Genomic DNA, 12,790 nt, shown 5'->3' with positions numbered 1-12,790 from the left:
CCATTTCATTTTAAGCTACCTCAGAGGCCTTTTTTAAGAGGAAAGGGCCATAAATAAGTCACCAGTCCCACTCCCTAACCCATAAAGTTTCTGTATGTGTGAAAGGTGGTCTCAGGGTTCTGTTCCCCAGTCTCTCCCTACTCACGCTCTCCTCCTAAATTGTAAATCATGCCCCTCTCCCTTCCAGCCCTGACATTAAGCACATGTTTAATCAAGTGTTGTTGAGTTGAATTGAATCAAAGGCAGTGACCACTCTCCTTTGCTCCTGCCTCAGGCCTACCTCCTCATTGAGGAGGACATCCGGGACCTCGCTGCCAGTGATGACTACAGGTAAAACCAGTCATCTGTCCCCTGCCTCTCCCCTCCCATCACAGTAGCCCCTTGGGGTGAGCCTGGGCCCATACCCTCCCTTGCTTCAACTCTCCTCAATGTCTGTTCCAGAGGATGCCTGGACCTAAAATTGGAGGAGCTGAAATCCTTTGTGCTACCCTCCTGGATGGTTGAGAAGATGCGAAAGTACATGGAGACACTACGGACAGAGAATGAGCATCGTGCTGTTGAAGCACCTCCTCAGACCTGAAGCCAGGTCCCCTGGCCACACTTGGCAGCCCTCCTCCCAAGGCCCTCCCCCACATGGCTGAGGCCACTGCCGGGACTGCTCCTGGATGGATCTCAGCGGCATTAAACTGTGCCTGGGCTAGTCTGTAGTGACTCATTACAGAGCACCCCCAGAATGGCACGTGGTTCTATATTTGTAAAGTTACCGGGTTAAGAAGCAATTAAACAGTTTGTAATAAACATAGTGAGCTTGCTGTGTGGTCTGCATTGTAGAGATGGACGGATTACCAAGGGCTCTAGAAGAAGGGGGCACAGGAAAAGATGACCAGCTACCCTCCCCCATTCCAGGTCAGACCCAGTGAAGTCTGCCCCAAGCATTATCTGCTTTATGAGACGAGGCTGGGGACATCATGTGCTTTGTTAACCTTCCCTGTCTCTCATTTCTTCATCCCCTAAGGTATAGACGAAGTGCCAGAATGTGATGGCTGGCACCATAGGGGTTGATGACAGACCAGAAAATGAGGAGAGGCTTTCATTACCCCCTCGTTTTACAGGTTAAGATACGAAATGTTGTGTCCGAGGTCCCAGAGGACGGTTGGAGAGCAGCGTTATGAGCACGTTTCTAAGAGTCTCCTGGCCATCATTCCCCTCGCATGAGTTTTCAGAGGTCCCTACAGAGGTGCCCGGGACATTATAACGGATGGAGGAGCAGGGGTTTCCGGGTTGAGGGAAGAAGTACCAATGTCGACGAGACCCGGACGCTCCCTTCCCCTGGGCGTAGGGATCCTGGCTGAGCGCGCCGGACGTTCCCCCGCATCCCGGCGTTTGTCCTGGAAGGGTTCATCATCCCACGTGGACTTTTTCTTGGCCCTTTAATGGTCGGCGTTTTCCAAAGGCCACCAATCCGCTGCAGATCCGTTAATTAATGGCGGTCTCTTCTACCAATCGTCGATCAGAAGTCTGTTCCTGCCGCCCAATAGTGGTACGCTGGAGGGTGGGTCTAGCAGTTGCGCAGTTACAGAGTGCTCTGGCGCTCCTCATTGGCTGGATCAAACCCAAGCGAGCCGCTGATTGGCTGGTGCCGCCGGAGGGTTACAATTCAAACGCGGGCGGGCGGGCCCCCAGCCCTGCAGTTGCAGTTGTGCTCTCCGAGTTCCTGTCTATCTGCCCGCGCCGCCCGGATGGCTTCCCAGAACCGCGACCCAGCCGCCGCCAGCGTCGCCGCCGCCCGCAAAGGAGCCGAGCCCAGCGGGGGCGCTGCCCGGGGCCCCGTGGGCAAGAGGTGAGCGGTGTGGAGGTAACACTGGCCGTGCCCAGCACGCCCTGGGCCTTGGGGTCGAGACCTCGGACTTCCGGGCCCCCACCTCCTCCTTGAGCGGGCAGATACGGGGACAGGAGGGCACGCCGGGAGCTCGGGCCGCCCTGGGAGGGCCTCCCGAAGGAGGACGGAAGGGGGAGGCAGGCTGCCAGGATCCTCCGCGGGTAAGCCAAGATGAAAGTGTGACTGGGACCTTCGGGGACTTGGCGGGGGGCGGGGGGAGAGTGGGGACGGAAGTGGGTAGAAATTGGGACCCGGCACGGGGAGAGACGTCAGAGAAGCTGAGGGAGTGAAGAACAAGCCAGACCGCCCTGCGGGAGCCTGGAATTAGGAAGGGTGAGGACTCACTGGGACCCTCCTATGGAAGTGGAAATGAGTGTGTGCCCCCGCTGAAGTCTGACCTCGGGGTAGGGGAACCGTCCATGACAGCTCCTCCAGAGAGATTGGGGTGGGGGGAGAAGCACCGCCTGGAGCCCTGGCTCCTCCAGACTCCCAGATGACTCCCAGCACTCATTTTGCAGGCTACAGCAGGAGCTGATGACCCTTATGGTGAGTGACTACCTGCCCAGACCCCCAACCAGTTCTTCCACCCTCCACCTCCCACTCACCTCCGCTAATCAGCGACTTTCCTACATCAGGTTCTTTGCTAGACATAGTGCAGGGGATTAAAACATGAGTCCAGTTTGCGCCCTTCTGGGAAGAAGTTAATATACCCCACCTACACCTTTCCTTCCAGCAGTGTCTACTCCACATCCCACCCCCACCATGAAGTTCTCTCTAAAATACAGTTCCCTGAAACCATACAAGGCTTTCCCTCTATCCTGCCTGGTCCTACTTCCTTGCCTGGAGATTTACCCATACCCTGCTCTCCACCCTTAATATTCTTAATCCTGTCATACTTTGAAATGCTTCTTCCCAAATGACCTTGTCTGCATTAACCCTGAATATCAACTCAAATCCTTCAGTGCCCCTATGTAGATCTACCTAGTCTGTGAATGATCTGGAGGCTTTGTGTGTAACCAGCACTCACTCGCATGCTCAGTTGAATTCCCAGCATCCAACAAGATTGGAGGTACAGAGCTCCCTTCTGCTTCTCTGCATAACCCCTCTCTCCTTGACATACCCAGTACCCCTCCCCAAAGGGGAAGGTTCAGCCCCCAAGAACTGAATCACTTCCCCAGAAAAGCCTGTCAATTTGGTCTGGTTGCTTTATTTTGGATCAAAATGTGATGCGCTTCAGAGGAAGTTCACCCACTGACCCCTAAAAGTGTAGTCTGCAGCCCAGCAGGTGTTGTTTCTTCCCCCAGATGTCTGGTGACAAAGGAATTTCTGCCTTCCCTGAATCCGACAACCTTTTCAAATGGGTGGGGACCATCCATGGAGCAGCTGGCACAGTAAGTGCAGGGTTGAGGTCGGTGAGTGTGACGTGGCTGGGTCTGGGGAGAGGTAGGAGGAGAAATCCAAGTGCAGGTCAGCTTCAAGTCTTCAGCCTGGCAGGACGTTCCCCTGTTGTGTTCTTGCGCTCTGAGCCTATGGCCTTGTCTCTCCCTCTGTACAGTAAGAGGTTGGGTTTAAAGCAGGGCTTTCCATCTTAAGTGCCTACAGGGGGCCAGACAAAAAGGAAAATGGAGGGTACACGAGGACTTTGGCCTGTGAAAGGGCTCAAGTAAGTCCCAAGATGGCAGCTTGCCATTGCTGCACGTCTGGGTTTTGGTTGGTGGGTTTTGGGGTATTTTATTTTTAATGTTTTTTAATGTTTATTTACTTTTGAGAGAGACAGAGACAGAATGCGAATGGGTTAGGGGCAGAGAGAGGGGGAGACGCTGAATCCGAAGCAGGCTCCAGGCCCTGAGCTGTCAGCACAGAGCCCAGTGCAGGGCTCAAACTCACAAACCGCAAGTTCATGACCTGAGCCAAAGTCAGACGCTTAACTGACTGAGCCACCCAGGCGCCCTGCTCCACGTCTGGTTTACGATTAGTCAGAATCCACGAGTGCCTGGCTGGCTCAGTCAGTGTAACGTGTGACTCTCGATCTTGGGGTTGTGTCTACACCCACGTTGGGTATAGCGATTACGTAAAAATAAAATCTTTTAAAAAATAAAAAAATCTGGATATATGTCTAAAACATCCTGGTTTTTACGTGTTAGTATCTAATGTTATAACTGACTAAAGCACAGCTGTGGTAGCCCTCAGGATGCCAGTTTACGCCCCTTATCTGTAGGACAAGGATCACTGATGTCCCTGCCAGATATGCGAGAAAGAACCAGAGCCATTGCAACACTTTGTCTTTTGTCAAGTCCCAGATAAACTCAAAGGTCCTAGCAAGCCCCTTTCTGGGGCTTGGGTCGGGCTGTGAGGCTCAGGGTGGGAGGTGTACTCCCCACCTGTTTCTCTGATGCCAGGTATACGAGGACCTGAGGTATAAACTCTCCCTGGAGTTCCCCAGTGGCTACCCTTACAATGCGCCCACGGTCAAGTTCCTCACGCCCTGCTATCACCCCAACGTGGACACCCAGGGTAACATCTGCTTGGACATCCTGAAGGACAAGTGGTCTGCCTTGTATGATGTCAGGACCATCCTGCTGTCCATCCAGAGCCTGCTAGGAGGTGACTTCTGAGACCAGCCCGTCCCCTGAACCCGGGAACCTGTCAGGCCTCCCGGGATTCCCCCAGGCCAGCCTCTTCTCCCCCTACTGATCATTCTCTTTCTGTCCGTCCACAGAACCTAACATCGATAGCCCTTTGAACACACATGCTGCTGAGCTCTGGAAAAACCCCACAGGTGGGTCCTCCATCCTTTCCCGGCACCGGGTGATCCCTCCCCAGCCTTCAAAGGCTCCCTCACACAGAAGGATCTTGGTGACTTGGGATTGTGTCCTGAGGACTGGGTTGGGAGTGGATGTCAACCTAGGGAATCCACTTCTGCCTCTGCCTTGGTGTTTTCTGATTTGCCTGTTTGCTATAAAAATCAGGAAACTCTTTCCACGTTAATGTAGGTTGAGGGGCTTTTTAAGTAGAAGGCAAAGCTTTGTGCAAACGATTTGCTCACTGAGGCCCCCCAGTCACCTCCCCAGCCTCACTGGAAGCAGAACCCCTCCCCAAGACCTGACTGGGTGGGCAGCAAAAGGGACTCTGTTGTACTAAGAAATCCTCTCCAGCTCCCCAGATTTTGTATCCTTGCTTGCCCTCATGTGCATCTTAATCCCCGTCCCCACCACTCCCTGATACCTGCCTGTTCTCTTCCAGCATTCAAGAAGTATCTGCAAGAAACCTACTCAAAGCAGGTCTCCAGCCAAGAACCCTGACTGTCTAGCCTCTTTCCTTGTGTTGTCTTTTTATTTTCTCCTTAGATGGTCTGTCCTTTCCTTCATTTCTGCCTAGGACTCTGTATCTTAAACTGTGGTGTTATTTTTGTTTTGTTTGTTTTTTAAATTAAGTGTCTGGTTGGGCCCTTGTGATGAATATATTAAATAAATACATTGGTTGGTTTTTTTTTTACAAGTCGCCTTGTAATTTCCCCAGGGTTGGGAGTGTTCAGCATGGGTGGAGTAGGGTCCAGGCCCTTGCGCTGCTCCTCTCCAGGGACTAGAAGCAGCTGAGAGGCTGTGTGGCTGCGCAGGGGTGACGAGGACTCGTTCCTCTCTGAGCTTAGTCATTTCATGACTGCATCTGATTCCTCCCCTGTAAGATGGGTCTCACAAGATGCCTCTGTAGAGTTGTGACATGAACCAGGGATGTCAGTGGATACTGGAGCTGCCCAGCTGAGTTACAGATGAGGCTGAATCAGAAAGCATGTAGGGGGGCGCCTGGGTGGCTCAGTCGGTTGAGCGGCCGACTTCAGCTCAGGTCACGATCTCGCGGTCCGTGAGTTTGAGCCCCGCGTCGGGCTCTGTGCTGACAGCTCAAAGCCTAGAGCCTGTTTCAGATTCTGTGTCTCCCTCTCTCTGACCCTCCCCCGTTCATGCTCTGTCTCGCTCTGTCTCAAAAATAAATGTTAAAAAAAAAAAAATTAAAAAAGAAAGCGTGTACGTGCACACATGTGCACACAGGAGGGGGTTGGGAGGTGAGGACCAGCCACCTACTTTATGGCGGGATGTTCTGGTCCTGAAAAAGGAAAAGGAAAGCACTCAGCTCACCCTAAGCAGGCTTGGGGTCTGGGAGACAGCCCGGGAATGCCTCTTCCCGGGCAGAGACCTCAGGACAGCTCCCAACTCCCCCCTTACCCCAGGCCCCCCATGCCCCCACTCACATTCACCCACTCCTCACCAGCGATTCCTCCCGCTCCTGCACCCACTGGCCCAGGCCCCCAGCCCCTAGGCCTTCTCCACTGGCCGGCCACAGGCCCCAGCTTTTGGGACCCTGAGAGGAAACTCCTGTGCTGACCAGTTGGGGTCTGGGCAGGGGGAAGGGTGGAGTAAGGTGATGGCCCCAGCCCAGGTACTGCAGGAAAATCTCCAACGTGGACCAACACAGCAGCAAGATGCCCTCCAACACCGCCTGGGTCTTGGCCTCACCCAGCTCTGCCAGCAGCTGACTGTGCAGGCCTTGGGGCGGGGGGGGGGGGGGGGGGGGGGAGGCATCAGGAAGGTTCTCACTTTTCTCTTATTCCTGCCAGCCCAGGCTCCTTCCCTGCTCTGTGCCCCCATGGAGCAGGCAGGTGACAAGTGGCCTGTGGATCTGGGATGGGATTTGGATGATACTGTGTGGCTAGCTCTCCCGGCAGTGCTGCCCAATCGGATGTGCAGAGGAGTCTGCCTGGGCTCTACCTCCAATGCAAATGCTGATTCGGTGGGTCTGTGTGGGGCCTGAGGATCTGCATTCCTCCCGAAGTTGAAGATGAGCGGTGTTCTCAAGGCGTGGCCCTTCCACCTGGAACTTGTTAGAAATGCAAATTCTTGGCCCCAACGAGCTCTCCGGGATTCTGAGGCTCTCTCAACTTTGAAAATACGTGACTAGAGGATGTCTAAGAAGACAGCTCAGAAAGTAGCACTAAGATGGTTCTTACTAAAGGCTGGCCAAGGCGGGTATATTTTTTTGTCTGCATTAGGAGGCTTCTCCACGTGGTCCTTGATCCAATTGTTGGGCCACCCAGATGGCCACATGGCCTGCCTTGTGTCAGTCACAGGGGTGGACTATAGCTCAGAGCCAATCAGAGTGTTCCTTAGAATTAATCCCTGGGAGAAAGTAGAATGATTTTACTAACAGGGTTGCTTAAAAGAGGAGGGAGTCTGGGCAGATGGGAGAAAGCCAAGCAGAGACCAGTAGCTGGGAGATGGAGGTGACATTGAGACTGGCCTCCAGCTGACATCTTAGCATCCCAGTTTCGTGAGCCAGCAAATCCCTTTTTAGTTTAAGTCCATTTGATTTCGGTTTCTGGCACTTGCAACAAGACGGAGAAGGTATTGTTCCCATTCGCCCCATACCATTACTGAGTGCCTGCAGTACAAGCCCTATGCATGGGGCTGGGGATCAAGCAGGGGAAAAAACACAGTCCTGTCCTCAGAGGCTGAAGTTCAGGGGGCAGACAGGCAGGTCAGTGGGGGTTGAATAAGTGCCATAAGAGTGGTGGTTAAGAGCTCAGACCTCACAGGCAGAACAATTGTTAGAATCCCCACACCCCTCCCTGTTACTTGCATACATTTAGACTAAACCACTCTGTAAAATGGAAATATTAGTAGCTACCTCATAGGATAGACAGACCTTAGAGTAGTGCCTGGCATGTGGTAAGCCCTCCTTAGATGTTGGGTACTATGAAAGCTCAGAGGTGGGGCACCTAACAAAGACCAGGAGAGTCAAGGAGGGCTTTCTGGAGAATGGACTGGGCCATGAGGGAGGGATAAGGAAGGGAGCACACTCCTTGGATAGCAAGAAGTTCAGCAGTATGGAATAGTGGCATAGTAGCACGGACGTCAGGTCGCAAAGGGCTTGTAAGGCCTTTAAATTAAAGGCCTTTACCGAGAAGGTTCTGGGGCACCCGGGCGGCTCAGTCAGTTAAGCGACTGACTCTTGGTTTCAGCTCAGGTCATTATCTTATGGTTTATGAGTTCGAGCCCCACGCCAGACTCTGCTGATAGCATGGAGCCTGCTTGGGATTCTCTCTCTGCCCCTCCTGCTCTCAGTCCTCTCACTCTCTCTCTCTCAAAATAAATAAACTTTAAAAAAGTAAAAATAATAAAATACAGGGGCTTTACCTTGAGGCATCTAATAAAGCCTTGAGTAGGATTTGGTGTCAGAAAGCTGCTTCTGGCAGCCTTGAGGGGAGGGAACGGCCAGGAGGTTAACTACTGTTCTGAGTCACAACACTGAGCGGGCTCGGAGAGGACGGATAAAAGAGTAAGGAGACAGAAGGAAAGCAGCAGGCCAGAGCAAACTGCGGGTGGGAAGGCGGCTCCAGAACTCCAGGGTGCCATCTCTGAGATGGGGAATTTATGAGATTAGAGCAGGACGGGTGTGAAGTTCTAAGGGCAGCTAGGGAGAACTGTCCACAGGTAGGTGGTGCCACACTTAAGAGCCTTGCTCCTGTTTCCACATGTGTGTGCCCGGGTACGTCACCGCCTTCCTCCGCTGTAAAACGGAGAGAGCAGCCTCTGCCTGCCTCTAGGGTTGTGTGCATCAATCAGACAGGCCCGCAAGGCACGGCACACAGCAAGCGGTCCTGGTGATGAGTGCTGACCCCGGCTGGAAATAGAAACTGGGAAACATGAATGCCTCAGAAAGGGGAGCCAAGAACACGAAGGAACTGGAAAGGGAGGACTGTAGCGATGAATAACCGCACAAGTCAGGGTTTCAACGTGGTAGTAGTGATAATAACGGCATTAGTGGGGCTCCTGGGTGGCTCGGTCGGGTTAAGCATCTGACTCCGGCTCAGGTCAGGATCTCACCGTTCGAGAGTTCGAGCCCCACGTTGGCTCGAATGTACTTATTTGTTAAAATAAACATTTAAAAATAATAATAGCATTAGTACGCGTCACACTCTGTTCTAAGCGCTCTGCACTAACAAACTAACTTGTTCTCACAACCCTGCAAGGTTGTGAGAATTCTCATTATCCCCATTTTACAGAGTAGGAAACTGAATTACAGAGTGGTCTGTCATGGCAGTGAGGGTTCGAACTCATTCAGAGGCACCCTGCCTCTAAAGCTAAGGCACCACTGCACGGCATTAGCTTTGCCCTGCTGCCTGCTGTGATTGAGTCGTGCACAGAGAGTTACAGAAGCCAGAGCACAGCCAGTGGGAGAAGGGATCAAGGGAGAAGGTGGTGTCTGAGCTGGGTCCTGGTATCTTTGACGTGGTATCTGAGCTGGGCTGAGAAACTTGCCAGGCTTTTTAGAGGAGGAAGGGCATTCCAAGGAGGGAGAAGGCAGGAGCAGAAGCCAGAAGGCTTGAAAGCGCACCCCCACTGTCCAGGGCAGGACTGACAAATCGCCCAGCGTGACTGGAGCCCAGAGGGGAGGGAAGGAGGGGAAAGGAATTTGGATTGGATTCTAGAAGCAATGGGGAGCCTTGAAGGTCTTTCAACGGGGGAGGAGCAAGGTCAGATTTCTTTTGGCTCCATCGTGCTGACGGCCGTGTGTTGAGCGCGTTGGCCGGGGCTGGAGGCAGGGGTCCAGGGTAGAGACGAAGACGTCAGAACAGACGAAGTAGAAAAAGTCAAGCAGGAACGAATGCTGCCTGGAACGGACGGATACTCCCCTTTCCCTCCCCAGCCCGGCAGTCTGCACCGAAGACCCAAAAAGGCTCCAGAAAGGAGGGACGGTAGGGAAGGAAAGGGGCCTCGGTCGCCTGCGGCGACCTCACCCTACCCCCATCCCAGGCACCCTCACTCACCCCGACAGCCCCAAGGCCCCGGCCACCCTCCTCCAGCGCCAGGCGCCACCGCAGCCCGTCGGCCGAGCTGCCCACGCCCAGCGCCAGCTACCAGGAGCCGGCCGGGAACCTGACCAGCGCGTCGGCGCGTCAGGCAACTCGGGTCGCCCCTCCTCGGATCCCAAGTGCGCTCGGGTGGCGCCCTGGACCACGGCCCAGCCCGGCGGGTCATGACACCCACTCCCCTGCTCCTCCCCTCACTCAGGCTACGTGCTTCTCAGCGTCTGTTTTTATTCTTTCTGGACACAGAGCCAGCAGGGGCCGCGCCTCCCTCCCGGGGCGGAGAGTGGGACGGGGCGGGGTGGCACCGCCCTGGCCCGAGGGACGCGCGGTCGGGGCAGAGGAGAAGCCCACTTCTTACTGCACGCCTTCCATCATCTTCAGGAACTCTGCGGGGAAGGAGAGGGGGAGGAAATCTTGCACAAAACCGCCGAGAGCTCCCCACCCTGCCCACAAAGCCAAGGACGTTCATGTGGGTGCCACGCCCCGGACGTTCCCGCGTGGCGCGCCCCCCGCCCCCGGCCCACCGCCACCAAGCTGTCGCGGCCCTCACCGTCGAAGTCAATGCGGCCGTCGTTGTTCTTGTCACCGTCTTTCATCAGGGATTCGATCTCGTCGTCCGTCACGTGCTCCCCGGAGGCCCTGAAAATCTCAGCCAGCTCTTCCGCATCGATGTAGCCGTCTGCGTTCCTTTGAAGCGAAGGGACCGCGTAGGGCTCAGGGCAGGCAGGGGCGAGCTGCCCTGGCCACGTCGACGCCTCCCCTCCCTCACCGCCACCCCCACTCCGAGAATGTAAGTGCCCTGCCGGCCAGACTCGCCCAGCCCAGCGCCTTCTCGGCTCCCAGGCCCCCAGTGCACCTGTCGAAGATGCGGAAACACTCGGCCAGCTCCTCCTCGCTCTTCCCCTTCGCATCCTCTTTCATCTGGCGCACCATCATGACCAAGAACTCCTCGAAGTCGATGGTGCCGCTGCCTGTGGGGAGCAGGTGGTGAGTGAGCCTGAGCCCTGGATGCCCACCTCTCCCGCCACCGTCCCAGCCCTGCCTTGGAGGGCCACCAGCTCACCGTCCTCGTCCACCTCCTCGATGATGGCATCCAGCTCCTCTTTGGTGGGTGTCTGGCCCAGCATCCTCATCACCGTGCCCAACTCCTTGACGCTGATGTCCCCGCCACCGTCAGCGTCAAACATGTCGAAGGCGGCCTTGAACTCTGTCGGAGGAAGGAGGCAGAAGACCAAAGTGGGGCTGCCTGGACTGTCAGCCTCACACCTTGCCTCCCACCCTGTTCAAACACCGTTGCCCAGCACACATCCCCCCAACAGCCCGCCCGCCCACCTGCACTCACCAGCGATCATCTCCTCGCTGAGGTAGGACCGGGCCTCTGCCTGCTGGTCCGTCTGCAGAAGACGCAGAGTCAGAGAGAAGAAGGGGCAGACCCCCGAGCTCATTCTTGTCTCAACCCCATTCTCTTTAACCCCCTTCTGTCAATGCCCTTTGGTCTTCCAGAAGAACAATGCCAAACTAGCAACACCTTCTGCATGTTCTCACAGCACCTGGCCCCAGTTATGAAGGACTAGGGAGAAAATGGATTACGCCCAAGGTCTCCAAACTTGCCAGTCAGATGCCAAGTCAGGAATCCCTAACCCACTAACCTTGGGCAAGTCACTTATTGTAACTTTATATCTTCTCAGCAGCTTCTCAGAGATGAGATAGCATTGGGGGTGTGAAAGGGTTTTGTAAAGTGCCAGCACTATTCCAGCATGATTTCCCACTTTTCCCTAGCTCCTGCCAGAGCCTGGCACTGTAATAGGTGCTCAATAAACGTATGTTCTCAAATAAACAATAATGCAACGCAAAGTCGCTGAGCACCTACTAAGTGCCCATCAGGCCAAAGACTAGGCACTGAAACCAAGAAGATTCAGACACAGCATCCCTCCCCTCCAAGAACTTGCGGAGACGGAGATTTTAAGCTTCCTTCTTATCATTCAGTCATCGGAGTAAATACCACTCATGCTGGGCCGAATATAATGGGGGCCTTGTGGAGGTGAAAGTAAGATTTCGAGAGAGGGGATCTGGCCACATGCAAGCCAAGCCAACTGGCTATGGGGCTTTGTACTGAGGCTGGTGAGGAGGAGGGGCTGAGGTGGCCAAGGTGTTCTTTGGCGGGCTGGCTGATGCCTTCCTCCTTGCCCCCCCCTCCCCTCCTCCCTCCTCCTTGTCCATGCAGGAGAGTCGGCTATTTTTAGTCTGGCGTGGGCCACAGCAGCTGTCCTCCAGGGTCTAGTTACCCCTTGAAGTGAAGTGGGGTGGGGGACCTCAGCAGACATAACAGGCCCAGATTAGAACCGCTCTCTGAGAGGCTGGGGTCTGTCCTCTTCTGCCCCTTCTCCTCACCCTTGAAGCTCTTGGACTTGAGACCCTGCAAACCTCCCCTCTTCCAGAAGAGTCTTCTCTCACTGCCAGTAGGAAGGTTTGGCAAGGCTTCTAGCCCACCCCTGCCACTGGCTCATTGGGTGACTCACTCTGGCCCTCGGAGTCCCCACCTCTACCATGAGAGAGACAAGCTAGGACCCCCTCACACTTCCATGACCAACACTGCCAAAGCCTCAGGTCTGCAGGGAGTTGGCAATACCCGGAACATCCCAGCCCTCCCCTTTCTAGAGAAGTCCAAGGGCTTCTTCCCCAAGCTTCCTTCTAGACACCCAGGCTCCAGGAACCTTCACGGTCCATCTTCAAACATCCAATTACTGGACTACAGAGCACCCAGATCTGGCCTGGAAGAGGTCCAGAGGTGCTCCAGCAAGCAAAGGGCTGAAGTCCTTTCTTGTCCTTACCATGGTTGCTAGTCACAGGGCCTCCTCTGCTGTAGGTCACCGCCTCAGACACTCCACCACCCAAAGTTGCCCTGGCCTGCTCCAGCCCCTAGGATTTGTAGGGGCTCCCTCCCCTCCCACCTCCCTGCTCCCCAGGACTGGCTGCCCCAGCCAATCAGATCCTGGGGTCAGTGAGTGCCTCCCCCCCAACCCCCGCCCCATCCCAGAGTCCTAGCC

At 54.9% G+C, this 12,790-nt stretch overlaps 3 protein-coding genes across 4 annotated transcripts in view; 2 read left to right on the top strand and 1 right to left on the bottom strand.

The window, feature by feature from the left end:
• DNTTIP1 (deoxynucleotidyltransferase terminal interacting protein 1) overlaps positions 1 to 812 on the top strand; it is a 28,336-nt gene extending 27,524 nt beyond the window's left edge. Inside the window, exons 12-13 of the mRNA XM_030309504.1 lie at positions 275 to 330; positions 442 to 812. Coding sequence (XP_030165364.1) covers positions 275 to 330; positions 442 to 580 — 195 coding nt within the window. The 3' untranslated portion in view covers positions 581 to 812. The remainder of the gene's footprint in view (positions 1 to 274; positions 331 to 441) is intronic.
• Positions 813 to 1,698: 886 nt separating this feature from the next.
• Positions 1,699 to 5,363, top strand: UBE2C (ubiquitin conjugating enzyme E2 C). 2 transcript variants are annotated; one of them, XM_030309502.1, is made up of 6 exons: positions 1,699 to 1,840; positions 2,398 to 2,425; positions 3,184 to 3,270; positions 4,279 to 4,483; positions 4,599 to 4,658; positions 5,123 to 5,363. In XM_030309502.1, the coding sequence occupies exons 1-6, from the start codon at positions 1,740 to 1,742 to the stop codon at positions 5,179 to 5,181; spliced, it is 540 nt and encodes a 179-aa protein (XP_030165362.1). In that variant the 5' UTR covers positions 1,699 to 1,739; the 3' UTR covers positions 5,182 to 5,363. The 2 variants fall into 2 exon arrangements, with proteins under 2 accessions (XP_030165362.1, XP_030165363.1); XM_030309503.1 differs by lacking the exon at positions 1,699 to 1,840 and adding an exon at positions 2,130 to 2,212.
• Positions 5,364 to 10,037: 4,674 nt separating this feature from the next.
• On the bottom strand, positions 10,038 to 12,659 carry TNNC2 (troponin C2, fast skeletal type). The gene is made up of 6 exons (XM_030309501.1): positions 12,575 to 12,659; positions 11,086 to 11,137; positions 10,807 to 10,950; positions 10,600 to 10,714; positions 10,294 to 10,430; positions 10,038 to 10,129 (listed from the first exon to the last, which is right to left on the bottom strand). Exons 1-6 carry the CDS (start codon positions 12,575 to 12,577, stop codon positions 10,098 to 10,100), a joined length of 483 nt encoding a protein of 160 aa, XP_030165361.1. The 5' UTR covers positions 12,578 to 12,659; the 3' UTR covers positions 10,038 to 10,097.
• Positions 12,660 to 12,790: the final 131 nt, after the last annotated feature.

This window comes from Lynx canadensis, chromosome A3 (genome assembly GCF_007474595.2).
Source record: "Lynx canadensis isolate LIC74 chromosome A3, mLynCan4.pri.v2, whole genome shotgun sequence".
NCBI classification, from domain to species: domain Eukaryota; kingdom Metazoa; phylum Chordata; class Mammalia; order Carnivora; family Felidae; genus Lynx; species Lynx canadensis.
This window is presented reverse-complemented; position numbering and strand designations above follow the sequence as displayed.

Coding starts and splice junctions, on each gene's coding strand:
- UBE2C (XM_030309502.1), top strand. CDS start 1,740: ATGGCTTCCCAGAACCGCGACCCAGCCGCCGCCAGCGTCGCCGCCGCC. Junction 2,426..3,183: donor AGGAGCTGATGACCCTTATG/GTGAGTGACTAC, acceptor TTCTTCCCCCAG/ATGTCTGGTGACAAAGGAAT. Junction 3,271..4,278: donor TCCATGGAGCAGCTGGCACA/GTAAGTGCAGGG, acceptor CTCTGATGCCAG/GTATACGAGGACCTGAGGTA.
- TNNC2 (XM_030309501.1), bottom strand. Junction 10,951..11,085: donor CAGCGAGGAGATGATCGCTG/GTGAGTGCAGGT, acceptor TTCCTCCGACAG/AGTTCAAGGCCGCCTTCGAC. Junction 10,715..10,806: donor CGAGGAGGTGGACGAGGACG/GTGAGCTGGTGG, acceptor TGCTCCCCACAG/GCAGCGGCACCATCGACTTC.